A 27,947-nucleotide genomic window follows, 5' to 3' on the forward strand; every position below is an offset into this window, starting at 1 on the left:
GTTCGGTTCCTGGTTGGGGCTCAGCCCCGTCCCTAGCCAGGGCATGGTCCCCCATGGGGGTGTGTCTGAGAGGCAACTGATGGACATTTCTCTCTCACATCAATGTTTCTCTCCTCTTTTTCCCTTCCTTTCTCTCCCTCTAATAATAAATAAATAAAATCTTTAAAAAAATAAAAGAAAACTAGCAGAGACTTGACTTGAGGTGGTGAATACACAAATAGTGTACAAATGACGTGTTGTAGAATTGTGCACCTGAAACCTGTATAATTTTATTAACCAGTGTCACTCCAATAAATTCAATAAAAAAGGAAAAAAAGAGAACTAGCAGATATGCAAAGAAGCAAAATCTAGGACTCATAATGAGGAAAAAAATTAATCAGCTAAAAGCAATCCAGCCCTGGCTGATGTGGCTCAATGGATTGAGTGACAGCCTGACAACTGAAAGGTTGCTGGTTTGATTCCCAGTCAGGGCACATGCCTGAGTTGTGGGCCAGGTCCCCAGTAGGGGGCATGTGAGAGGCAACCAATTGATATATCTCTCACACATCGATGTTTCTCTCTCCCCCTTCCCCTCTCCTTAAAAATAAATAAATAAAATAAAAGCCCAGTAATCCAGAATTGACACAGATGTTAGAATTAATAGACAAAGATACTAAAAAGGTAACAACTATATTTCATATGTTCAAAAAATTTAGTAGCCATGGACAATATAACAAATTAAAGTATTATACACCATAACCAAACAGGATTTACTCTTAGAATGCAAAAATGATTCATTACATGAAAAATTTAAATAATTTTTTACTTTAGAGAGAAAGAGGAAGGGAGAGAGAGACAGACAAAAAAACATTGATTTGTTGTTCCACTTAGTTATGCATTCATTGGTTGTTTCTTGTATGTGCCCTCATCAGGGATTGAACATGTAACCTTGGCATATTGGAACAATTCTCTAACCAACTGAGCTATCCAGCCAGGGCCAGCATATGAAAATTAATCAGTGCAATACATCACAATAACAGAATGCAGGGGAAAAATATGATCATTCCAACTGATGTAGAAAAGCATTTGACAAAATTGAACACCATTTTATGATTAAAAAAGTGAAAACACTCAACAAACTAGGAATAGAAAAAAAACTACCTTAATATAAGGAAGGACATATGTGAAAAACTCACAGTAACATCCTACTCAATGGGGAAAGACTTTTTAGTATGTTGTAAATGTGAGACAATTTTCTATCTCTGGATGCTATTCTTAAAATTAGGGCTTCTGGTCAAAAAGGAGGTATAGGTATATAAGGCTCACCTTCTCACACAACCACAGCAAAAGTTACAACTACACTACAAAACAAATATCACCCAAAATCATCAGAAGATTGAGCAGTATGGAAGCCCAATAACCAAGGAATTAAAGAAGCCACATTCATCCAGACAGGTAGGAGGAGCAGAGACACAGAGATGTGTGGAGAGGTGCAGAGACTCAGAGATTTGGAATGGATGGTCCCACACCCACAGGTGATGGATAAAAATCAGGAGGGATACCTCGGGAGCAAGGGATCCTAGCTTCACACTAGACTAATCAGCTTAGGGTTCCAGCACCAGGAAGATAGTCCCTATAATTTCTGACTTTAAAACCAGTGGAGGCTGGGGCAGCAGAAGAAACTGTAGGATTCTTAGGAGTCTCCTCTTAAAGGGCCCACAACAGGTTAAGGACTTACCCAGACTCATTTCCTCTGGGCTTCAGCAGCAGGGCAAGAGCTGGAAGGGCACCAGTGGCATATGGGGAAAAATTGAAGTGCCTGGCATCAGGGCAAGTGCCAGGGAATAGCTTCCTCCCAGACAAAACTCCAGAGGCTAGGCAGCAGCATTATCCACTTTCTGAGCCCTTCCCCACACAGAGCTACAGAGTAGTGACACCATATCAGAGACTCCATCGACCTGGTTCACATGGGTTGCCCCACTGTGGCAATTACCTAAGGCTCCCCGCCATCCAACGTACAGGTGTGCTTTTATACAATAAGCTTCACTGCTAAGGCAGGGAGTCAAATCAGCTCTACTTAATACATAGAAACAAACACAGGGAGGATGCAAAAATGAGCAGACAATGAAATAGAGCCCAAATGAAAGGACAGATCAAAACCCCAGAAAAAGAACTAAACAAAAAGGAGATAAGCAATCTATCAGATGCAGAGTTCAAGATACTGGTTATTAGGATGCTTAGGGAACTCCTTGGGTACTTCAACAGCATAAAAAAGACCCAGGCAGAAATGAAGTTTACACTAAGTGAAATAAAGAAAAGGTTACATGGAACCAACAGTGGGGTGAATTAAGCCAAGAATCAAATAAATGATTTGGAACATAAAGAAGCAAAAAACATTCAATCAGAAAATCAAGAACAAAAAAGAATAAAAAAAATATGAGGATAGGCTAAGGAGCCTCTGAGACAACTTCAAATATACCAAAATTTGAATCATAGGGGTCCTGGAAGCAGAGGAGAAAGAGTAAGACCTTGAAAACTTACTTGAAAAAATAATGAAAAAAAAACCTTCCCTGATTTGGTGAAGGAAATAGACATACAAGCACAGGTAGCACAGAGAGCACCAAACAAGATGGACCCAAAGAGGACCACTCCAAGACACATCATAATTAATATGCCAAAGGTTAAAGACAAAGAGAGAGCCCTGGCTGGTGTGGCTCAGTGGATTCAGTGCCAGCCTGCAAACCAGAGGGTCACTGGTTCAATTTCCAGTCTAGGGCACAAGCCTGAGTTGCAGGCCAGGTCCCCAGTAGGGGGCACGTGAGAGGCAACCACACATTGATGTTTCTCTCCCTCGCTTTCTCCCTCCCTTCCCCTCTCTCTAGAAATAAACAAATGAACAAATAAATATTTTAAAGAGATAAAGAGAGAATCTTAAAAGCAGCAAGAGAAAAGCAGATAGTTACCTACACAGGAGTTCCCATAAGACTGTCAGATGATCTCTCAAAAGAAACTTTGCAGGCTAGAAGGGACTGGTGAGAAGTATTCAAAGTGATAAAAAGCAAGGACCTACAACCTAGATTGCTCTCCCAGCAAAGCTTGCATTTAGAATGGAAGGGCAGATAAAGTGCTTCTCAGATAAGGTCAAGTTAAAGGAGTTCATCATCACTAAGCCATTATTATATGAAATGTTAAAGGGACTTATTTAATAAAAAGAAGATGAAAACTCTGACCATTAAAATGGCAATAAATCCATAATTATCAACAATTGAGCCTAAAAAAACAAACTAAGCAAACAAGCAGAACAGAAACAGAATTATACATGTGGAGACCATTTGGAGGGTTATCAGTTGGGAGGGGGAAAGGGGAGAGTGGGGCAATACGTGCAGGGATTAAGTAGTACAAATTGGTAGAAACCAAAGAGACAGGGGGATGTTAAAAACAGTATAGGAAATGGAATACCCAAAGAATGTATATGCATGATCTATGGACATAAAAAACTAAGGGGCGGGGATTGCTGGAGGGACTGGGAGTTACCAGGTAAAGGGGGGGAAAGGGGGAAAATTGGGACAGCTGTAATAGCATAATCAATAAAATATATTTTAAAATGTAACTTAAAAACAAGCACTTTTTACTTTTAAATTATACTTTATTGATTATGCTATTACAGTTGTCCCAATTTTTCCCCTTTGCCCACTCCAACCAATCCCAGCCCTTCTCCTCTAGGCAATGCCCACACCATTGTCCATGTACACGGGTCATGCATATATATTCTTTGGCTACTCTATTTCCTATACTGTACTTTATATCCCCATGACTATTCTGTAAACTCCAATTTGTATTTCTTTCCCCCTCCTCTCTCTTTTTTATTGTCGTTCGAGTACAAATTTCTCCATTTTCCCTCCACCACTCCTACCCACCCCAGCTATCCCCACCTCCCACCTTCCTTGAAGACCCGTCCCATCCCCCCCCCCCCGTTATTCCCTGCCACCTCTCCTCTGGTTATTGTCAGTTTGTTCTTTATTTCAATGTCTTTGGTTATATTTTGCTTGCTTGTTTTGTTGATTAGGTCCCACTTATAGGTGAGATAATATAGTATTTGTCTTTCATCACCTGGCTTATTTCACTTAGCATAACGCTCCCCAGATCCATCCATGCTGTCATGAAGGGTATGAATTCCTTCTTTCTTTGTGCTGCATAGTATTCCATTGTGTAAATGTACCATAGTTTTTTGATCCACGCATTTACTGATGGGCACTTGGGTTGCTTCCAGCACTTGACTATTGTAAATTGTGCTGCTATGAACATTGAGGTGCATAGGTTCTTTTGAATCAGTGCTTCAAGATTCTCAGGGTATAATCCCAGGAGTGGAATTGCCGGGTCAAAAGGCAGTTCCATATTTAGTTTTCTGAGGAAATTCCATATTGCTTTCCACAGCAGCTGCACCAGTCTGCATTCCCACCAACAGTGTACTAGGGTTCCCTTTTCTTTACAACTTTGCCAGTGCTTGTTGTTTTAGTTATGATGACATTCTGACTGGTGAGAAGTGGTATCTCATCATGGTTTTAATTTGCATCTCTCTGATGGCTAATGATGCTGAGCATCCTTTCATATGTCTCTGGGCCCTCTGTATGTCCTTGGAGAAATGTCTGTTCAGGTTCTTTGCCCATTTTTTACCAATCTGTATTTCTTAATCCCTTCACCTTTGTTGCCAAAATCTCTGACTCCCCTCCATCTGACAATTATCAAAATGTTCTCTGTATCTATGACTCTGTTTCTGTACTGCTTGCATGCTTATTTTGTTTTTTTAGATTCAATTGTTGATAGATATGTATTTGTTGCCATTTTATTGTTCAAACTCTTCTCTTCCTCCTCCTCTTCCTCCTCCTCCTTCTTCTTCAAGAAAACCCTTTAACATTTCATATAATGGCTGGTTTAGTGGTGACATACTCCTTTAGCTTTTTGTGTGTGTGTGAACCTTCGATTCTAAATGATAGCTTTGTTGAGTAAAGTAGTATTGGTTGTAGGTCCTTGCTTTTCATCACTTTGAATATTTCTTGCCAACCTCTTCTAGCCTGCAAAGTTTCTTTTTGAGAGATCAGCTGACAGTCTTTTGGGGGCTCTCTTGTAGGTAAGTAACTGCTTTTTTCTTGCCATTTTTAGGATTGTCTCTTTGTCCTTAACCTTTGGAATTTTAAATATTATGTGTCTTGGGATGGGCCTCTTTGAGTTCATCTTGTTTGGGACTCTCTGTGCTTCCTGGACTTGTATATGTATTTCCTTCACCAAATTAGGGAAGTTTTCTTTTATTATTTTTTTTCAAATAAGTTTTCAATGTCTTGCTCTTTCTTTTCTCCTTCTGGTACCCCTATGATTCAAATGTTGCTATGTTTGAGGTCATCCCAGAGGCTCCTCAGCCTACCTTCATTTTTAGATTCTTTTTTATTCTTGCTGTTCTGATTGGGTGTTTTTTTTCTTTCTTATATTACAAGTGAATGATTTAATTCTCATCTTCATTCACTCTATTGTTGATTTCCTTTAAATTGTTCTTTATTTTAATTAGTGTATCCTTCTGACTGGTTCTTCTTTAATGAATTCCATGCCCTTATTTATGCTGTTGAAATTCTCACTAAGTGCACTGAGCATCCTTATAACCAGTGTTTTGAACTCAACATCTGGTAGCTTGCTTGTCTCCATTTTGTTTAGTTCTTTTTCTAGATTTTGGTTCTGTTCTTTCATTTGGGCCATGTTTCTTTGTCTGCTCATTTTGGCAGCCTCCCTGTGTTTGTTTCTATGTTTTATGCAGAGCTGCTACATCTTCAGGCTTGGTAGTGTGGCCTAATTTAGTAGGCCACCAACACAGGACTGTGTTGTCCAGTGGCATAGCCACCCCTATTACCCAAGCTGGGTAGTCACAATGCATCCACTGTGTGGGCTGTGTACACCCTCCTGTTGTAGTTGAGCCTTGATTGCTGTTGGCACATCCAAGGTCAGCGACTGCCTGTATTCAGTTCAGGGTCACACAGCATAAGCTACAAAGCAGTCTGCAGATGTCTGCTACTTGTGCTGGGCAGGAGGTACCCAGGTGAGGCCAAGCTGTGAACCAAGGTTGGCTGCTGCTAGTGCTGGGCCTGGGACACCTTAGCAAGACCTATGGGCTTGCTGAAGCCAGAAGCTGCTCATTTGAGATAATTTAGGAAAATCTGAAGCATGTGCCAAGACAAGCCATATATATGGAAAAGGCACTGGAAACAGTTTGGGTGGGCCTGAAAGTTGGGCGGAACAGGGCCTCAGGGAACCACCAGGATGGGGCAAACAGTATGAGCCAGGTTGATGGAGACTCAGGTATAGGTCCTTAAAGGCAAGCATTTCTAAGAACTGGGCATTCTAAAATTCTCAGAAATATAGAAACTAACTCAAATGCTTTTCAAGGTCAGTAGCTTAAGTTTGTTGCTTTAAATAAAACAGATGTGTCCTTATTTTGCCTGGGATTTACAAAAATAAGTCCATCTTAATAATTGACTTTCATGTCTATGAAAAATGTTTTTAGAGGGTAAATGTCAAAGCTAAAGAATGCTAATCTATTACATCTTGGTTTTCATTAGACATTGTGATTTTAAGCCTTAAAATCTTGGATTATATGGAGGAAAATGTCTAGTGTATATTGCATGAGTAAAAAATGGTTGTAAATTGAACAAATAGGATTATGGGAAACCTGAGACAGCCACTTGGCTCTTCCCTTCTCCCTGGCTTCCTATTTTTTGGTTTTGCCTTTCTTTATGTATCACAGTGGATTTAAGTTGGATTTAGGTAGAGGAATTTATGAGCTGATGTTATTGAGCAGAGACATCTTACACCATTGCCAAGGTTTGGTAGAGTCACTTCAAGACAATGCCAAGTTGGTAACCATTTTCTTTCACAGAGAGCTCCCAGGAAAAAGACTTTAAAGGTCACTGATTGCCACCTGGATATTATGTTGATTGGGAAGAACATAAATAAAAGACACCCTCCAACCTCATTGGAAGGGACCTTATCAGGCACCTAACCACAAGTGGACAACTACCTCTGTCTATGGACATCAAAATCTTGAGGATGAGAAGCCACCAACACCAGAAATAGATAACTATCTTAAGACATCAGCAAAGTCCATATATCTATGCACTGTCTCTACTTGTCTGCTAATGATACTAGTCATAATAATAGTTAATACATGTTCTTTGGGTTTTTTTATGTAGTCCAACAGTTTATAATTTCTAAACATTTATAAGATAACTGTTAATACTCTTTTCATGGCTAAATATAATACTAGATGCTAAGTACAGAAAAATGACACAGAAGGCAAAAGTCGCATCATGATAGTTCACAGGACAGAAATGATCAAGTGATTTTTCATAATGAAGGCCATGAGACCTCATTGCCTTCCACGCACCTGTCCTTCCCTTTTAGGGAAAAAATGTGGCCTCAACTCAGATCCCACAGTTAGTCGCCCCATCCCCCATGGTCGAGGAGACAATGGTGATAGAGAGACTCCCTAGGCATGAGCCTTCTTAGCATCATGGGGCAACACTATCAGACCAAAAGGTTAGTCATCAATGTATCATTCAGATTGATTTATGACCAAAGGGGGAACTATGGATAAAAAAGGGGTTCTATGGAAAGTTCCTCACAATGTGATCTGATCATAAATTCATAACTGGGCAGGTCATGGTGAGTAATCATATCCAAGGCCTATAACTGCTTTACTAAAAGGCTTGTTTTTGCCTTAAGCCAGCCCTGTCTATTATTTCTGTACATGAAATCAGCACCCTCAAGAGAGAGCGTAATCTTATTAGTTATCCTGTAATCCAATCCCTGCCTTGCTTTCTCCCACCTCCATGTAACCTTTATGTTCCCTTCTTAACTTCAAATGTATTAAAAAGTTATAAAACTGTTATTCTTGGGAATATTTGAGATCTTATTCCTCAGCATATGTCATCAGTTTGACACAAATAAACTCATAACATTTTTTTAAGAATAAAATATTTAGGAATAAATTTAACCAAGGAGTTGAAAGACTTGTAAGACATGTACACTCAAAACTAGAAAATATTGCTGAAAGTAACTTAAAAAGACACAAATAAGTGGAAAGACATCCAGTGTACATGGATTGGAAGACATGGTGTAAAGATGGCAATACTACTTAAAGTGACCTATAAATCCAATGTAATTCTTACCAAAACCTAATAGCATTTTTTTAAGAAATAGAAATATTCATCGTAAAATTTATATAATATCTCAAGGGACCCCAAACAGCCAAAAACAATCTCAAAAAAGATGAACAAAGTTGAAAGTCTCAGATTTCTTGGTTTCAAAACATAAAACAAAACTATAGTCATCAAATAGGGCAACTGTCTGGCATAAAGGCAGGCAATGGAATAGACAGCCCAGATATAAACTCTTACATATATGGTATCATGGAGAAAATTGTATCCCCAAAATTCATATGTTCATGTCTTAACCTCCAATGTGACTATATTTGGAGATAGGGCCTTCAGGGAGGTCATAAAACTTAAACAAGGTCATAAAAATGAGATTCTAAGCCAATAGGATTGGTGTGTCCTTATAGGAAGACGAAGAGAAACCAGAGAGCTTTCTCCACCTATGCACAGAAGAAGGGCCACAGTGAGGACACAGAGAGAAGGTGGCCATGTGCAAGTCGGGAAGACAGCTCTCACCAGAAACTGAATTTGCTGACACCTTGACCCTGGATTTATTGCTTTCAGAACTGTGAGAAAATAAATGTCTCTTGTTTAAACCACCCAATCTGTGGTATTTTGTTATGGTAACTTGTTTAGACTAAGACATATGGTCAGTTTTCAACAAGGGTGACAAGATTTTTCATTGGAGGAAAAGATAGACAGTCTTTTCAACAAATGGGACTGGGAATACTGGATATCCATGTGCAAAAAATGAAAAAAAGAGTTATAGACCCTTACTTTATACCACATAAAAATTCACTCAAAATGGATCAAGGACTTAAAGTAAGAGTTACAATATAAAACTCTTAGAAGAAAACATAGAGGTAAATCTTCATGGCATGAATTTGGGAATGATATTTTTGGATATAACACCAAAAGCAAAGGCAACAATAACCACAAAAGAAACAATATGTAAATTGGACCACATCAAAATAAAAACTTCTGTGCATCAGCCCCTGGCTTGTGTGACTCAGTGGATCCAGTGCTGGCCTGCAAACCAGATGATCACTGGTTCGATTCCCAGTCTAGGGCACATGCCAGGGTTGCAGGCCAGGTCCTTAGTAGGGGGCACGTGAGAGGCAACCACACACTGATGTTTCTCTCCCTCTTTTTCTCCCTCCCCTCCCCCTCTCTAAAAATAATCTTTAAAAAAATTTAAAAACTGCATTAAAGGACACAGTCAATAGAGTGAAAAGACAACCAATAGTTCAGGAAAAATATTTGCAAATCAAATATATGATAAGCATTAATATAGAGGATATAAGGAGGGGCAAAAAATGGAATTATCTTCTGAAGGGCAGGTCCCTTGTAGTACAGGCTTCTTCTGGTAGGTGAGTGTTCTAGGATCAGTATACCAGCTGGTGTTGTTGTAAGACATTGTGTTCAGCTTCCGTGAAATTATTTTGAAGACTCTTTCAACGTGTTTACCCATTCCACGATGGGTTATTTACGAGCACACCTGCACACACTTAGCTGAGTGTTGAACAGTCTTTGAACAAAAATGGCATGACCCCGGTGCCCCACCCTCCCTATTCATCCAATCTCACCCTGGGAGATTTTTTTGTTTGTTTCCCCGGATGAAAAAAGTCCTCAATGGGAAACATTTTGTCAATGTGGAAGAAGTGAAACAAAAAACAGCAGAAGCATTAAAAAGCATCAAAATCAATGAGTTTAAAACTCTTTAGAGCAGTGGAAAAAAACATCTCAATAGGTGTATTGCATCAAATGGAAAGTTCTTAGAAGGTGACTGAACTTTAAATTTGTAAGAATAAATACACCATTTTTTATAAATAAATTCCATTTTTGGGGTCCCTCTTGTATATAAAGAACCCCTACAACTCAACAACAACAACAAAACAACCTGATTTTAAAATAAGCAAAGGGTTGGAATAAACATTTCACCAAGGAAAATATACAAATGACTAATAGACAAGAAAAAGATGCTCAACATCACTAAGCATTCAGAAAACACAAATAAAAAACACAATGGGATACCACCTCACACCCATTAGGATGGTTACTGTAAAATAACAAAATAATAAATGCTGGGGAGGATGTGGAGAAATTGGAAATTTTGGAAATGTAAAATAGTACTGCTGTAGTGAAAAACAGTATGGTAGTTCCTCAAAAATGTAAAATATATTATCATATGATCCAGCAAATCCACTTTTGGGTATCCATTTCAATTCCAAAAGAATTGAAAGAAGGGTCTCCAAGAGGTATTTGTATAACCATGTTCATAGCCAAAAGGTAGAAGCAACCCAAATGTTCATCAACAGATAAATGGATAAATGAAATGTAGTATATACATATAAGCCCTGGCTGGGTAGCTCAGTTAGTTAGAGCATCTTCCCAATACACTAAGGTTGTGGGTTCAATCCCCTGTCAGGGCACATACAAAAATCAACCACTGAATGCATAAATAAGTGGGACAACAAATCAATGTTTCTCTCTCCCCTTCTCCCTTCCACTCTCTCTCTAAAATCAATACATTTAAAGACATGTTGTATATTGCTTCTTGGCCTTTTGGCTAAGATCAAGCATATAACAAATGTTGTATATACATATAATGGAATATTATTCAGTCTTAAAAAAAAAAGAAGCTCTGAGCCATAATATAGCCTAGATGAACCTTACAGGGGTGTCCAGCCTTTTGGCATCTCTGGGATACACTAGAAGAAGAGTTGTCTTGGGCCACACATTAAATACACAAATACTAATGAAAACTGATGAGCAAAAATAGGTTTTAGGTAAATTTACGATTTTGGGGGGGTTGCACTTGTAGCCATCCTGGGTTGCATGCGGCATGTGGGCTGTGGGTTGGACACCCCTGAGGGCACTAAATAAACAGAAGCCAGTAAAAGAGACAAATGCTGTTTGATTCCACTTACATACTAGAGTAGTCAGTTCATTGAGAGAGAAAGCAGAATAGTGGTTGACAAGGGCTGGGAGAGAAGAGAATAGGGAGCTGTTGTTGAATAGGTATAGAGTTTCAGGTTCACTTTTTCCAGATGAAAAGAGAAGATGGGAGGGGGGGGTCGAAGGGATGGGGGCAAAAAAGGTGAAAGGATTAAGAAGTACACACTGGTAGTCACAGAACAGTCATCAGGATGTAAAGTACAGCATAGGGAACAGAGTAGCCAAAGCTCATATATGCATGACTCATGGACGTGGACAATGGTGTGGGGACTGCCTGAGGGAGTTGGAGGGCTGGGTAGAGGTGGACAAAGGGGGAAAAATTGGGACAACTGTAACAGCATAAACAATAAAATATAATGAAAAAATAGATTAAAACAAGAAAAGAGTTCTGGCAACCTATTGCACAACAACGTATATGTACTTCAAACACTACTAACTCTACACTTAAATATGGTTATGATGGTAAGTTATGTTATGCATATTTTTCCATAATTAAAAAATTAAAAACATTTTTAAAATATTAAAGTGAAATAATTTTTCATACATAGAAAAGCCCAAGAATGCATCATCAGTAGATTCATACTACAAGAAATCTTAAAGGAAATCCTTCAGACAAAAGAAAAATTATATCACACAGAAATCTGCATCAATACAAAGGAATATAAAACATAGAATGGTAAAAACATAGGTAAGTATGATACTTTTCTTGTCATTTAGAGCTCTTTAAAATATAATTTAAGCAAAAATAACAATGTAGGTTGAGGTTTATAACATGAAAGCAAAACATATGATAACAATAGCACAAATAGAGAGAAATTGAGAATTTACTATTGTAAGGTCCTTATACTATATATAAAGTGGCCAGAATCTGTAGGGAACTGGTCTGCTTGGCAATGGCAAATATAGCTCAGCCCTGCATTGGAAAGCCAACAGGAGGAAAGCGGTGGACAGGAGCCAGACCCTCGGACTGGTTTTCCCATGGGAACCAGGCCCAGAAAATGCATCCAGACTGTTATGGCTTGCTCTTGCTAAAACTCCCTTGCCCTGGTCTGAAACAGTAGATGTTCATTATCTATCTTCAAGGTAATTTCCAAAGGCTGCATGAATTTTCCCAAGGACAGAGCGTAATCAGCTCACCACCTTTTCCTTCTGAATTTGTTATTTTTGTGTCCTTGATTGTACCTAAAATGTAGACAACAATATTCTATGTAATAAATAATAAATCCTTCTTTGATGTAAGACCCAAGAGAAACAATAAAAGCCTGTCCAGGCAAAGGTCGGGGCACTATCCACTTGAAAGAAGCAGCCGTAGGACTCTCATCTTGAGAGAGTACTTGAGAGAGTACTCGTACCGTCCCTTTTCCCCACAGGACTGCTGTAATCTGTGTGCATTTGTTCTCGTCTTCAGCCACAAACCACACAGACTCTGCAGGCCAGAGTCTGCAACAAATATCATCTGTAGATAGACTATGATAAGTTAAAGATGGTATACTATAAACTCTAAAACAATCCTTAAAATAATACAACCAAGAATGATATATAATAAGGTCACAAAGGAGATAAAATGAAACCATAAGAAATATTAAATTAATCCAAAAGAAAATAGAAAAAGATGGAAAAAATCCCCAAAGAACAGATGGGACAAATAGAAAACAACAAGATGACCACTAAATGTAAATGATCTAAATATTCAATTAAAAGTTTGTTAAATTGAATAAAAAATAGCATGACCCAATTATATACTGCCTGTAATAAGTATATGTATTGACTTACTTATTCCTTACCTGAGGGTATATTTTCATTGATTTGAGAGAGAGAGAGAGAGAGAGAGAGAGAGAAACACTGATGTAAGAGAGAAACATTGATCAGTTGCCTCCCTCATGTGCCCAGACAGGAGATTGAACTGGTGACAATTTGGTGTATGGGACAACACTCTAACCAACTGAGACACCCAGGGCTATAATAAGCATACTTTAAACATAAAGACATAAATTAATTAAAAATAAAATATGGGAAGAGATATATCATGTGAACATTAATCAAAAGAATTCTGGAGTGGCTGCACTGATATATAAAGAAAATTTCAGGGCAAAGAATAAACTCAGAGATACAGAATGTCATTTTGCAGTGAAAGGGTGTCAATTCATCAGAAGGATATAACAATCCTAAATATTTATGTACCCACTATGGAGTTTCAAAATACATAAAGCAAAAAATGGATAGAATTACAGAGAGAAATAGAGAAATCCAAAATTATAGTCAGGAATTTTAATACCTCTCTTTCAGTAGTTAATAGAATAGACAGAAAATAAAAAAAGACATTACTTGAAATATCGAGGGGGATTACTTTGTAAAGTATATGACTGTCTAACCACTGTGCTGTGCACCTGAAACTAAAACAAAATAATGTTGAATGTAAACTGCTTGAAATAAAATTAAAATATAAAATAAAATAAAAAGATATTAGATTTGAAGAATACTATCAACAAACTTAATCTAATTGATACTTATAGAATACTGCACCCAGCACTAGCTGAATATTCTTTCCAGGTACATATGGAAGATTAATCAAGATAGAATATATTCTGAACCATAAAACTATTTTCAATAAATTTAAAATAATTTAGAGCATACAATGTGTATTTTCTGATAATACTAAAATTAGAAATCAATAAGAGAAAGATTTCTACAAAATCTCCAAATATTGGAACAAAGTAGCACATTGATAAATAACTCATAGATCAAAGAAGAATTCAAGAAGAAATTAGAAAGTATTTTTAATGGACTTAAAAATGAAAACACAACATATGAAAATTTGTGTGATGCCATTAAAGCAGCACTTAGAAGAAATTTTATAGCACTGAGTGTCTATATTAAAAATAAAAGATCTTGACCTGGCCAGGTGGCTCAGTTGGTTGGATTATTGTCCCATACACCCAAGAACTGTGGGTTTGATCCCCAGCTGGGGCGCATGCAGGAGGCAACCGATTGATGTTTCTCTCTAACATTGATGTTTGTTTCTCTCTCCCCCACCCCCTCTCTGAAATCAATAAGTATATCCTCAGGTGAGGATTTAAAAAAAGATCTTCAATCAATGACTTTAGCTTCTACCTTAATTAAGAAAGTATAAAGGGAAGAGCAAATTTAGCTCAAAGTAAGTTGAAAAAAGGAAATAATAAGGATCAGAGCAGAAATCAATGGAAATATAAGATACAAAAAGAATAGATAAAATTAATGAAATAAAAAACTGGTTTAATTAAAACCTTATAAATGTCTAGTTAGGCTGATCAGAATAAACAGAGAAAACACAAATGAACATCAGAAGTGAGAGGAGTAACTTCACTATACATTCTACAGATATTAAAATGATAACAAGAGAACACTATGAACAGCTTTATGGCAATAAACTTGACAACTTAGATAAAATGGAGAAAAAATTTTAAATTATTTATTTATTTATTTATTTATTTATTTATTTTAGAGAGAGCGGGAGAGAGCGAGAAAGATAGGGAGAGAAATATTCATGTGTGAGAGATATGTCTATCAGTTGCCTCTCACATGCCCCCAACTGGGGACCTGGCCCATACCGAGGCATGGGCATCAAACCACCAACCTTTTGGTTCACAGGCTGGCTCTCAATCCACTGAGCCACACCAGCCCAGGCAAAATGGACAAATTTTTTGAATGACACAAACTACTAAAGCTTACTAAGAAGAAACAGATTACCTCAATAGTCCCACATTTGTTTTGTTTTTTTTTAAAGTTGATTTTGTAGTCAAAAAATTCCCATAAAAACTTCAAGGTCCAGGACTTCTGGCCAAGATGGGGGCATAGGTGGACACATTGTGCCTCCTCTCACAACCAAAATTAAGGACAACAAAAATTTAGAAACAAAAACACAACCAGAACAGACAAAAAATTGAACTGTATGGAAGTCTGACAACCATTCATCCAGACCGGTAAGAGGGGCGGAGTCAGCGGCCAGCAGAGAGGGGTTGTGAGCTCCCGGCAGGAAAAGGCGGTGGCTGGCAGACTGGGTGCACAGGGTACAGGTGGCTGTTGGCAGACCCCAGGCATCGGGAGGCAACGGGCAGACCCAGTGAGACATGCAAGGCAGCTGGCTGATCACAGTCACACATTCGCGCATAGATAAACCAGTTGAAAAACTGGCAGCGAGACAGACCACACAACCCAGGGACCCAGCACTGGGAAATAAAACCTAAAAGCACTGATTGAAAACACTTGTAGAGGTTGAGGCGCAGGGAGAGACTCCCAGCATCACAGGACAGTTCATTGGAGAGACCCACAGGGTCCTAGAACGTACACGAGCCCACCCACCCAGAAATCAGCACTAGAAGGGCCCAATTTTCTTGTGGGAAGTGGCAGAGGGAACTGAAATCCGACAGAGAGCGGAGCAAGCACCATCATTCCCTCTCTGACCCCGCCCCCACATACAACATCAAACCCAGCAACTGGGTTGCCCTGCCCTAGTGAACACCTAAAGTTCTGCCCCTCATACATAACAGGCGCAACCAGACCAAAAAAAAAAAAAAAAAAAAAAAAGGATGGCTCAAAAAGAAGAACAAATGAAAGCCTCAGAACCAATACTTTTAAGCGACTAAGAGATAGCCAACCTATCAGATGCACAGTTCAAAACACTGGTAATCAGGATGCTCACAGAATTGGTTGATTTTGGTCACAAATTAGATGAAAAAATGAAGGCTATACTAAGTGAAATAAAGGCAAATGCACAGGGAACCAATAGTGATGGGAAGAAAGCTGGGTCTCACATCAATGGAGCGGACCAGAAGGAAGAAAAAAACATACAATCAGAAAAGAATGAAGAAACAAGAATTCAAAAAAATGAAGAGAGGCTTAGGAACCTCCAGGACATCTTTAAATGTTCCAACATCCAAATTATAGGGGTGCCAGAAGGAGAAGAGGAAGAACAAGAAATGGAAAACTTATTTGAAAACATAAGGAAGGAGAACTTCCCCAATCTGGCAAAGGAAATAGACTTCCAGGAAGTCCAGCAAGCTCAGAGAGTCCCAAAGAAGTTGGACCCAAGAAGGAACACACCAAGGCACATCATAATTACATTAGCCAAGGTAAAAATGAAGGAGAGAATCCTAGAAGCAGCAAGAGATAAGGAGACAGTAACCTACAAAGGAGTTCCCATCAGACTGTCAGCTGATTTCTCAAAAGAGACCTTACAGGCAAGAAGGGGCTGGAAAGAAGTATTCCAAGTCATGAAAGGCAAGGACCTACATCCCAGATTGCTCTATCCAGCAAAGTTTTCATTTAGAATGGAAGTGCAGATAAAGTGCTTCCCAGATAAGGTCAAGTTAAAGGAGTTCATCATTACCAAGCCATTATTATATGAAATGTTAAAGGGACTTATCTAAGAAAAAGAAGATAAAAAAACATGTACAGTAAAATGACAGCAAACTCACAATTAGGAACAACCACACCTAAAACAAAAACAAAAACAAACTAAGCAATTAACTAGAACAGGAACAGAACCACAGAAATGGAGATCACATGGAGGGTTAGCAACATGGGGAGTGGGAGGAGGAGAGAGGGGGGAAAAGGTATAGAGAATAAGTAGAATAGATAGTAGGTAGAAAATAGACAAGGGAAGGGCAAGAATAGTGTGGGAAACGTAGAAGCTAAAGAACTTATGACATATGGACATGAACTAAAGGGGGAGAATGTGGGTAGGAGAAGGTGTGCAGGGTGGAGGGGAATGAAGGGGGGTAATGGGACAACTGTAGTAGCATAATCAATAAACTATATTTTAAAAAATAATAATCTAAAAAAAAATAAGGAGCCATACAATCATCTCAATACATGTAGAAAAAAACATTGACAATATACAGTATTTATTCCTTATTTTTAAAATTCTTCTACAAAGGAACTTCCTCAACCTGATGTAGGACATATATGAAAAACCTACAGCTAACACCATACTTAGTGGAGAAAGACTGAGTGTTTTCCATCTAAAATCAGGAATAAGACAATAATGTTCCTTCTCACTACTTCTACTCAACATTTTACTAGAGGTGCTAGCCATCACAATGAGGCAAGAACAGGAAGAAGTAAAACTGTCTTTATTTGCAGACATCATGATTGACTATGCAGAAAATCTGAAGGAATCTGCTGAACATTACTTGACATAATACATGAATTTAGCACTGCTGCAGAATAAAAGATCAATATACAAAAATGTATTTCTATGTACTATCAACAAACAATTAGAACTAAAATTTAACAAACAATACCATTTACAATAACAAAAAATAAAATACTTAGAGATAAATCTGAAAAAGATGTGAAGGACTTGTATACTGGAAACTATGAAGCATTGCTGAGAGAAAATACAGAAGACTCAAATGAATGGAGAGAAATTCTGTTGTCATGGGTTAAAAGACTCAATATTGGTAAGAGGTTAATTCTCCCCAAATTAACCTATAGAGTCAATGTAATCCTCCTAATCAAGATTTCAGCAGATTTTTTTTCTCTTAAGGATTTTATTTATTTATTTTTAGAGGGGAAGGGAGGGAAAAGGAGAAGGAGAGAAGCATTGATGTGAGAGAGATACATCAATTGGTTGCCTCTTGAGGACCCCCAGCAGGGGATTTGGCTCACAACCCATGCATGTGCCCTGGCTGGGAATTGAACCTGCAACATTTTGGTTCATAGGCTGGCACTCAATCTACTGAGCCACACCAGCCAGGGCTCATCAGATTTGTTAAAATAGAAACTTTAAGCTACTTCTAAAGTTTATATGGAAATGCGAGAACCTAGGATAGCCAAAACAATTTTGAAAAAGAAAAAAATGGAGGAATATGATTTAAAGACTTCTTATAAAGTTACTGTAGTCAAGACAGGGTCACATTGACATAAAGATAGACAAATAGATCAATGGAATAAAATAAAGTCCAGAGAACAGGAAACTGAGACTCAGAACTAACTGCGGACTACAGTGGTTGTTGCAGTGGGAGAAACACCCACTCTCACACGAGGGTTCATTGGAAAGTGGGGTAGAGCCAAGCAGGCGAGCTGCACTGTTCCCTCTCTGGCCCCTCCCTCACAGGCAGCACTACAGTGCAGCAAAGAGAGTCACCTTGCCCTGGTCAAAACCTAAGGCCCTGCCCCCTTACAATTTAACAGGTGCGCCGAGACAAAGAAATATGACTCAAATGAAAGAACAGAGCAAAGCTTCAGAAAGAGAGCTAAGCAATGAGGAGATAGCCAACCTATCTGATAGAGAATTTAAAACCCTGGTAATCAAAATGCTCACAGAACTGATTGAGCTTGGTTAAAAAATGAAAAACAAAAACAAAAACAAAAACAAATGAAAGATATCCAATGAAATAAAGCAATGAAATAAAGCAAAATATTCAGGGAACCAACAGTGACAGGAAGGAAACCAGAACTCAAAGCAACAATTTGGAACAAATGGATAAGAATGAAGGAACAGAGTGAAGACACAAGAATCCAAAAAAATGAAGAAAGGCTGAGGAATATCTGGGACAACCTGAAAAATTCCAATATCTGAATTATAGGGGTGCCAGAAAGAGAAGAACAAGAGCAAGAAAGGGAAAACTTATTTGAATGAATAAATAATGAAGGAAAATTTCTCCAATCTGGTGAAGGAAATAGACTTCCAGGAAGTCCAGGAAGCTTAGAGAGTCCCAAATAAGTTAGACCCAAAGATTAACACACCAAGGCACATCATCATTAAATTATCTAAGATTAAAGATAAAGAGAGAATCCTAAAAGCCGCAAGAGGAAAGGAAAGAGTTACCTACAAAGGAGTGCCCATAAGGCTATCAGCTGATTTCCCAAAAGAAATCTTGCAGGCAAGAAGGGGCTGGAAAGAAGTATTCCAAGTCATGAAAGGCAAGGACCTACATCCAAGGTTACTCTATGCAGCAAAGCTATCATTTAGAATGGAAGGGCAGATAAAGTGCTTCCCAGATAAGGTCAAGTTAAAGGAGTTCATCATCACCAAGCCATTACTATATGAAATGTTAAAGGGACTTATCTAAGAAAAAGAAGATAAAAAATATGAGCAGTAAAATGATACGCACTTCTCTGATAGTTATGAGATTGAGAATCTTTTCATGTGTACCAGCCATTTCTGTATCTTCGTTATGAATTCCCTATTTACTTCCATTGCCTACTTTTCTGCTGGGTTCTTTTTGTCTTGTAAAATTTTTAAAAATTTCTTTTCATGACTTTGATTATATGGTACTTGTCTTTTAACTTTATTGTCACATTGAGTTACAAAACTCTCAATTGTGCTAGACATTTCCCTGGACTGTATTATATACATTCTTTATATAACACATAAAAAAATAAAGTCCAGAAGTAGGTATGTGTGTGTATACAAAATCTATTCAGTAGAGAAAAGATAAACTTCTCAAGAATTAGTGTTGGAACAATTAGATATCCAGGAGCAGAAAAGTAAACTTTGATCTACATCTCTTACCACATATGAAAAGTAACAAAGGGGATTATATATCTAAGTTTAAAACTTAAAACTATAACTTCTAGAGGAAAATATAGGAGAAATCCTTCATGACCTTGAGTTAGGCAAAGATTTCCTAATATATAACCAAAAGTGTGACCCATAAAAGAACAAATTGATAAATTGGACTTCATTGAAATAAAAACTTGGTGCTCTTTAAAAGATGCTGTGAAGTGAATGAAAAGACAAGGCGCAAAATAGGAAAATATTTACCCATCATATTGTTGGGGACCACCCCGCCTGGTCTCAGGAAGCTATAACCCCCCCCCCCCACCCCCGCCCCTGTGACTTAGGCTGAGTGAGAGTCCTCCGGACCAGGAGCCACTAAGAAGACAAAAACTTATTCCCCTGGCATGAATGCTGCCTGTTCTGCGCCGAAACCTCCTAGCTTGATCAGTTAGCCAATGACGGGTAAGATTTCCCATGGAGGGAAACGCCTAAGACAGGCATGATCATGTGAGGCTTCTGGGAAGAGTTTCGGAGCTGTGGAAATGAAGGGGTGATGGACATCAACCCCTGCCCTCTCGCCTTTGTCAAAGCCTGAGTCTTTGTTCTTAGATGTGAGTAATCCAAGTCTCCTGGCTGCCTCTGTCTTCTGCCCTTCTCAGGCCTGCAGGGGTGGTGCAGGCCAGACCAGAAATGTGGGCCACCGGGATAATCAGGCCTGGGACATAGAATATGCAAGATCCTGTGAGATCTGTTTGCTGGAGGATGTTATTAACTTGGAATTTAAAGGCACAGGCAGGAAACCTTTGGAACCTGTAGCCCTTTCATATGTTAAAGACCACAACCCTTGCCCAGAATCTCAGCAGGAGTTCTGTCCCCACCTTTGTAAGTTGCCTACATCTTTTGATCTATTCTGCCAGACTGTGAATCCACAAACTAAGTCTGTTTTTTCAATAAAAATCTGCTTGGGTATGGACACAGGGCGCCCTCCCGGAGGGAGGGTGGCCAAAGGTGCTCCCCACATGAGGAGTGGCCCCTCTGTCCCTATTCCCCCACAGGACCTGGTTGTCTCTGTGTATGTTTTTCTCGTGTTTTGATGAGCATCCACAGCCGAGATGGATACTGCTGGACGGTATCCTCTACATGATATAGCTGATAGAGGACTTGTATTCAGAAAGTATAAAGAACACCCCAAACTCAGCAACAAAAAAACAACCTAATTTTTAAAAATGGGCTAAAGATAAAACAAAAAATGGACAAAAATAGATATAAGGATGCTAAATAAGCATGTGGAAAGATGCTCAACATCATTTATCATTAGAGAAATGTAAGTTAAAGCTGCAGTGACATACCGCTATATACCCATTAGAGTGGCTAAAATAAAAAACTTAGTGTGCATACTAAGTGCTGGCATGGATGTGGAGAAACTGGAATTTTCATATACTGCCATTGGAAATATAAAACAGTACAGCTGCTTTAAAAAAAATTTCCAGTTTCTTAAAAAAGTTAAAGTGGTATTTACCCAAGATTAATGAAATCATAAATCCATAAAGTCTCATGCACAAATGTTTATAGCATCCTTATTCATAGTTGCCCCAAACTGCAAATCAATAGATGTTCTTCCATGGGCAAATAGATTTTTTTAAAAAATGGTGGTACATTTATGCCATAGCATCCTACTCACCAATAAAAAATAAACTATTAATACACTTAACGACACAGAAGAACCTTGAAGGCATTAGGCTAAGTGAAAGAAGCCAGACAAAAAAAGAGTAATACTGTATGAATCCACTTATGTAAAATTCTAGAAAATGCAAACTAATATATGGTAAGAGCAAATCAGTACCTTGTGATGGGAGTGGCAGGCTATAGACAGTGGGGGGAGCAGGGATTATGGAGAAACTTTTGGAGGTGATACATATGTTCATGAACTCAGTTGTGGTGATGGTTTCACTGGGATATACTTATGTCAAATTATATATTTTAAACATTACATGTTATATGTCAAGTATGCTTCAAGGAAGTTACTAAATAAACAATTGACAAAATGTCTAATATTTGAAGTAGAAGTTTGCTCAATTTTTCTTTTTTTAAAGATTTTATTTATTTATTTTTAGATAGAGGGGAAGGGAGGGAGAAAGAGGGGGAAACATGAATGTGTGGTTGCATCTCAAGTATCCCTACTGGGGACCCGGCCTGCAACCCAGGCATGTGCCCTGACTGGAAATCAAACCTGCAACCCTTTGGTTCTCAGGCCGGTGCTCAATCCACTGAACCACTCCAGCCAGGGCTCTATTTTTATTATTTTACTTATATGGAATATAGCATAGAGGACATCGGGAGAAAAACCATAGCACTAAACCACTCCAAGGCATCAACAGCACCCTTTGTGCTTCAATGATCTGAGAAATAAATACAGATTTGCCTGTCTCAGGGTTAAATTAGAGAGCTGTGGGTTGAAGGTGAATAATGACATACCAAGATGAATGAATTGCTAGACTGCAGTTCAGCTTCATTTCATTCCCTGGCCTTCTTTATTTTGTCTGATAAGGTGGTACTGACTAGAAAAAGGAGTAACTCAAGGAGTGCTTTGTAAATAACAATGAACTTCAACTAAACATCCTCAATGAGCAGGATGTTCCAGTTGTGAGCCTAATCACATTTCTCTTCACATTCCCTGGAAAGGGTGGCAGTAGGGTCTCTAGTTGCTGAACAGACCAGCAAGAGTGAAGAGATGGAAATAGAACTACCATGGGAATCTAGGAGACCTGCCTTTAAGGAGAGAGAAGGGCCAACATTATTCATTATAGTGGCGGGAAAGGCTGATTATCTTTGATTTCCGCCGTGGAAAATCTCTGTTGCCTATAGATGTACGTATGTTGTAGGAAATGATATTGCCCTGGCTTTTACTTTTGTAGATTATCTGGGCATAAGTCATGACAAAGAACGTCCAGAAACAATGCATGGATATACGGGACACTAAACCAAACCAGCGCATGACTTTGACTTCTCCAATGTTGGTGTTATTGTTGGTTAGGATTTGTACTATAATGTTTATGGCTTCATTGAAAAAGATCCAGATTAAATAGAGCACCAAGCCCCTGTGCTTCTGGGCATATACTGAGTACAGGAGCAAGCAGCTGATGATGAAGGTGATGCAAGACAGGAAAAGGACAATGTTCCAACTCCAACACGCGATGAACTGACTTATCAGGATATTCACACTCTTGGCACTTAGGTTAATCTCAGTGCAGTCGCTGCTCCTCATGTGCTTGTGTTCAAAGATGAGGTACATGTATGTGGCTATGATGGTAAAGACCCCTGATAACACGGTGCCCGTTTTGGCAGTCATCCCACACCAGCGTTTCTGCTTCATGCTGAGACCTCCTGTGAAGACAAACAATATAAAGGAGATCTCTGGTTCCTGCTACTGGGGTAAATTACCAGGGTTCTGCCTCCTTTCTCAAAGGAGAAACAACAGAAAGAAATATGGACACTCGAAGATAACTTTGGGAAGACAAAGACTGTTTAAAATTGATTGGGAGTGTGAGTGGGGAGGAGGGAGGATGCAGTCTAGTGGCAGGGATCAGATAAATTAGAGACGTGCTTCTCAACCTTGGCTTCACATTAGAATCACTAAAAGTACCCAGGACCAAGCCCTGCTCCAGTCCAATTAGAACATTCTCTGGTGGGACCCAAAACATCAGCATTTTTCAAAACTTCCTTGTGATTTTTCATGTGTAACCAGGATTGGAAAACACAGAGCCAAAAAAAGGTAGTTTAAATTGTATTTCTATCTCTCCTAACATTGCCTTGGGCAACCATTGCTACCCACTGATGGGGAAAATTGGCTGCACTCAGACCTTGAGTGCAGGTGTCCTCAGCATTAAAATAAGCACAGGGTTCACAATTTAAGGGATACAATGAAAAGCGTAATTTAAGGGAAATTTAGAGCCTTAGGGCAGAATAGCCTTATAATAGAAAAGAAAAAGCAATAAGGAGCTAAGTGTCCAACTCAAGAAGTTAGGGGAAAAAATGAATAATAAGAACAACAAAAAATAGGAGGAAGAAAAAACAGAACAGAAATCAGTGAAAAACAAATAAAGAAAAAGTAGAGGGATTTCTGATTAGTTAGGTTATTAAAGCTAACTTACTGCTTAAAACAACAAAAAATGTTGGATAAAATAGATTTAAAATATTCTTAGAAATACAGAAGTGCTGACAGGGTAAAGGGCAAGAGGTTAGAAGCCAAAGTCTATAGGAGTTTAAGAACTGGGACAGGTAAGCCAGTAAGGAAGTCAACTTTGTTCTGAGACTATTTTCCAATCTGGCCAAACTTGAATTTCAACTGTGAGAGTTCTTTAGAGTAAGAAGAATGAAATCAAAGCTCAGGGGCCACCAAGAAGAGGAGCATATTTGAAAGCCTCCCCTTTTTTCGTCATGGCCTCCCAAAGGGCTATGCCTAACAGTGCTTCAGAAGTAAACCTGCCCCACAGCTTTCTTCCAAGAGACTCCAGGAAAGTTACTTAGTAGTACACTGAATGTATGGGGTTGGGGGGACTCTCCTCAAGACATTGTAATCATAGCTAATTTTTTTGTAGGTTTGTTGTCCAAATTACATGAAATCCTGAACTGGAAGTACCTCTAAGTGCTTGGCAGAAACAAACTCCAATCCTTTCTGGAAGAATGCACCTTTATGTTGGCCCTCAAAGGATCTCCAACAGTAATTGTTGAGAGACAGTAACTAGTACACAGTAAAAAATACCAAGCACACAAGAAACAGGTGCTGTGAGAACCAGCAGAAGTAGAAACAGAACTGCAAGAATACCAGATCATGAGACAAATATAATTATTACATGCTTTTGCATTATTTAAAATTTTTACTTTATTTTTAATTGTGGTAAAATACACATAACATAAAATTACCATCTTAACCATTTTTAAATGTATAATTTAACAATGTTGCTTATATGCATATTGTTGTACAGCCAATCTCCAGAACTTTTTCTTCTTTAAAAATTGAAATTCTATATCCATTAAACAACAATTCTGTATTTCCCCTTCCCACAGCCTCTGGCAATCACCGTTCTATTTTCTGATTCTATGAATTTTACTACTCTGGATATGATAAATGATATGCTATGTCCAGGTATAATACAGTATTTGTATTTGTCTTTTTGTGACTGCTTATATCACTTAACAAAATGTCCTCAGGTTCTTTATATTGTAACATGTGTCAGAATTTCCATTTATACTACAGTGAAACAAATAAAAGATGATATTGCACATATACGTAGGAACAGAAAACTATAGAAAATAACTTAACACATTTGAAAGAGAACCAAATAGAATTTCCAGAGATAGAAAATTCAATATCTGAAATTAAAAATTCAGTAGACATAGCGTGTGGGGTAAAGGTAGGTTTGTAGTTGTTCATACGGAAAATAATATTATAATCAATAAATAATAATACAGAATAAAGTGTGATTCATGTACTTGCAACTGTAAACGTACTTTTGCCACACCATGTATTTGGCAGATTGGATACTGATAAAGTGAAAATTACTTAGCCAAGGGATAAGTCAGGAGTAATCATCAGAATGTAGCACAGAGAAACAAAAAGATGGAAAATATCGATGGGATGGTAAGAAACATAAAGGATATAGTGTGTTCTGATGAGGGAGAGAGAGAGAGAGTGAAAGAGAGATGGCCAGAAGAAAAGAGAATAGGGCAGTGTATTTGAAGAGAAAAAAGCTGAAGATTTGCACTACTGAAGTAAAACACCAACCCACAGATTCAAGAACCCTAAATGATTGCTAGGATAAAGAAAAGGAAATTTACACCTAGACACATGGTATTCGTTTTGTTGAAACAGGTAGCAGACTTCCGCTTTCTATTCCTAAAATTCTCACAAAATTTTTGGCTTCCCATTGGTCTATCTATGACAAAGACTGTTAATTGTCTCCCAACATCCATTTCCCTATTCTTACTTTTTGTTGTAGCTTGACACATAGCCAATGGGCAAACGACTACATTTCCCAGATCTCCCTTGCAGCTTTCTGTGGCCAGGCGACCAATGAGATGTGAGTGAAATTGATTTGCACCACATTACAGTCCTATTCAAAAAAGGATTAGGAGTGCTCTCACCTCCTCTTTTCCCCCTTCCAGATTCTTGGCCACGGTCAGAACTGATCTTTGACCCAGACTTGGAAGCCTTTGTTGAATACAATAAACTCTCTTTAGCCATGGATCACATTACTTGATAGAGAAATAAACTCCTGTTATAAATAAGCCACTTGGTTTGGAATTCCTCTGTTACAATAATTTACACTGTACCATAATATATCAGAACTTCACTTCATTGAAGCTAAACCCAATGAGGACTAGCGATCCTCTGGGGTCTAGCACCTCCCTTGACTTTACCCTTTTAAAGAAACCAGCACGTTCTCCCTCTCTATATGTTTATCTCACTGGGTCTATGGTTCTCCTCACCATCTCCTTAAAAAGAGGTATCTCCTTTTAATCTAAGGGTCACTATAGTTTTCATAATTGAACTGATAATAAATCACATATTGTTTTGTGACATCTCTTATATTGTTTTATATTGTTATTTAAATGTTTTATACTTACAATAATCATCCTAATGGTTACCAATAGGAACATTGGAGTTAGAGAAGTTAATTTTGCCTGAGGCTGTAAATCTGGTCAGAGGCAAAATCAGGCTTTTAAGCTACACCTATCTCACTCAAAAACCAGTCTCAACACTCACCTACTTGTGCCTTGTCTGCCGCAGAGATCTGGGAGTTCAGTGAGTCCAGATCCTCCACCCACCCCACAGTTTCTAACAAAAGGCCTTGATTAGAACAGGCTCTTGATAAACACTGGCAATTCTGCCCCCACCATCTCTCATCTGAGTCACTTGTTCTCAGTAACTCTGAGGGTCGTTATGTTCCGCTCTCTTTTTTTTCTGTCTTCCAGCTTTTCTCTTTTCTTTCCTTCCCTCCCTGTCTTCTTCCCTCCTACACAGGAAAACTGAGTGTGTACTCTTGATGGTTCTAAGAGAAGGTGATGGTCTTTAACCTGGGAAAAGAGAAAGGACCAGAAAATGCAGGGAGCAAAAAATTGCAAGATGGCTTTCAAAAGTGTTTTCTTTCAAAGGAAGTTGGATTAAAATGCTTTCAGGTAGGGTGTTTTGTTTGTGACTTTTTAAATCTTAACATTGCCTTTTTTTTCCTATGCAATTCTCTCTCAAGTTATATGCTAAATCAATAGAAAATTATGCTTTAATTTTGCAAATTAAATATTTACTCCTAGGGATTATACCAAATGAAATGAGGTAATAATAATAACAATGACAATAATAATACTGCACCAGGGGTCAGGCTGCAGCACCAGAGCATGTGCTTGTGCATAACTGGGGCTGGTTTCTCCCCACAGCAGCTCTTTTCAGTGCAAGAGACACAGTGGGGGCAAAATAATAATAATAAACATTTACTAAAAACTTGCTTTGTGTCAGGTATTGTGCTGGAGTTACACAATAATTTCTTAAGTGTAGCTGTACTTGTACTGTAGTATATATTTATTTTCTTGTTGATAGCAAGGGAGAGGGATGTATTTGTATTACTTATGCATTCCAGCTCCCACATGTTGATTTTTATTTGTCAGGAGAGGAATCATTCACAGTTACTGACAACCATTCGACATATAGCTCCAACCCAGGCGGTCATTCTGCTTTTTCTGATTCTTCAATAGGATTTTGAAGGATCCCAAGTAACTTTCAATTTTACTAGTAACTTTATTTATTTTAATGTTTGGCTCATTCTAAGTTAAAGGCACCTGTAGATTTAATTTCTTGTATTTTTCCTTATGTTGCTGATTCTTTGGTTGGTTATTCATTTTTTTCTCTATTGCTGCTGTAATAAATTACCCCAAATTTGGCAGTTTAAAACAATACAAACATCATCTCAAAGTTCTGTGGGTCAGAAGTCCAGATTGCTTTAAGACTCAGCTAGTTTCTCTACTTCAGGTTTTACATGGCAGAAATCAAGGTGTCATTGGCTGGTTGGGCTCTCTTTGGGAGGTTCTGGGGAAGAATCTGCTTCCAAGTTCTTTCAGTTAGTTCCTTGCAGTTGTAGGACTGAGGTTCCCATTTCCTTGCTGAATGTCAGCTGAGGGCTTTCCTTTGCTCCTAGAGGCCTCCCTTTCAGTCGTTGCCCGTGGGCTCTCAGAGCCTGTGCACCAAATCTTTCTCATGCTTGGAATCCCTATGACTTCTGCCTCTAGCTAAAGAGAACTCTCTTCATGTGATTAATTTGGTATGGCTGGGTAGTCAG

General features: G+C 38.5%; 1 protein-coding gene and 1 non-coding gene across 2 annotated transcripts; one reads left to right on the plus strand and one right to left on the minus strand.

The window, feature by feature from the left end:
• Positions 1–22,411: 22,411 nt before the first annotated feature.
• Positions 22,412–22,990, minus strand: TMEM217 (transmembrane protein 217). The gene has a single exon (XM_045842799.1). The coding sequence runs from the start codon at positions 22,988–22,990 to the stop codon at positions 22,412–22,414; it is 579 nt and encodes a 192-aa protein (XP_045698755.1).
• Positions 22,991–26,977: 3,987 nt separating this feature from the next.
• LOC123822329 lies at positions 26,978–27,078 on the plus strand. The gene has a single exon (XR_006786296.1). It is a non-coding gene; the product is annotated as a small nucleolar RNA SNORA76 (small nucleolar RNA).
• Positions 27,079–27,947: the final 869 nt, after the last annotated feature.

This window comes from Phyllostomus hastatus, unplaced genomic scaffold (assembly GCF_019186645.2).
Source record: "Phyllostomus hastatus isolate PE091 unplaced genomic scaffold, TTU_PhHast_1.1 phas_contig_40, whole genome shotgun sequence".
Taxonomy (NCBI): Eukaryota; Metazoa; Chordata; class Mammalia; order Chiroptera; family Phyllostomidae; genus Phyllostomus; species Phyllostomus hastatus.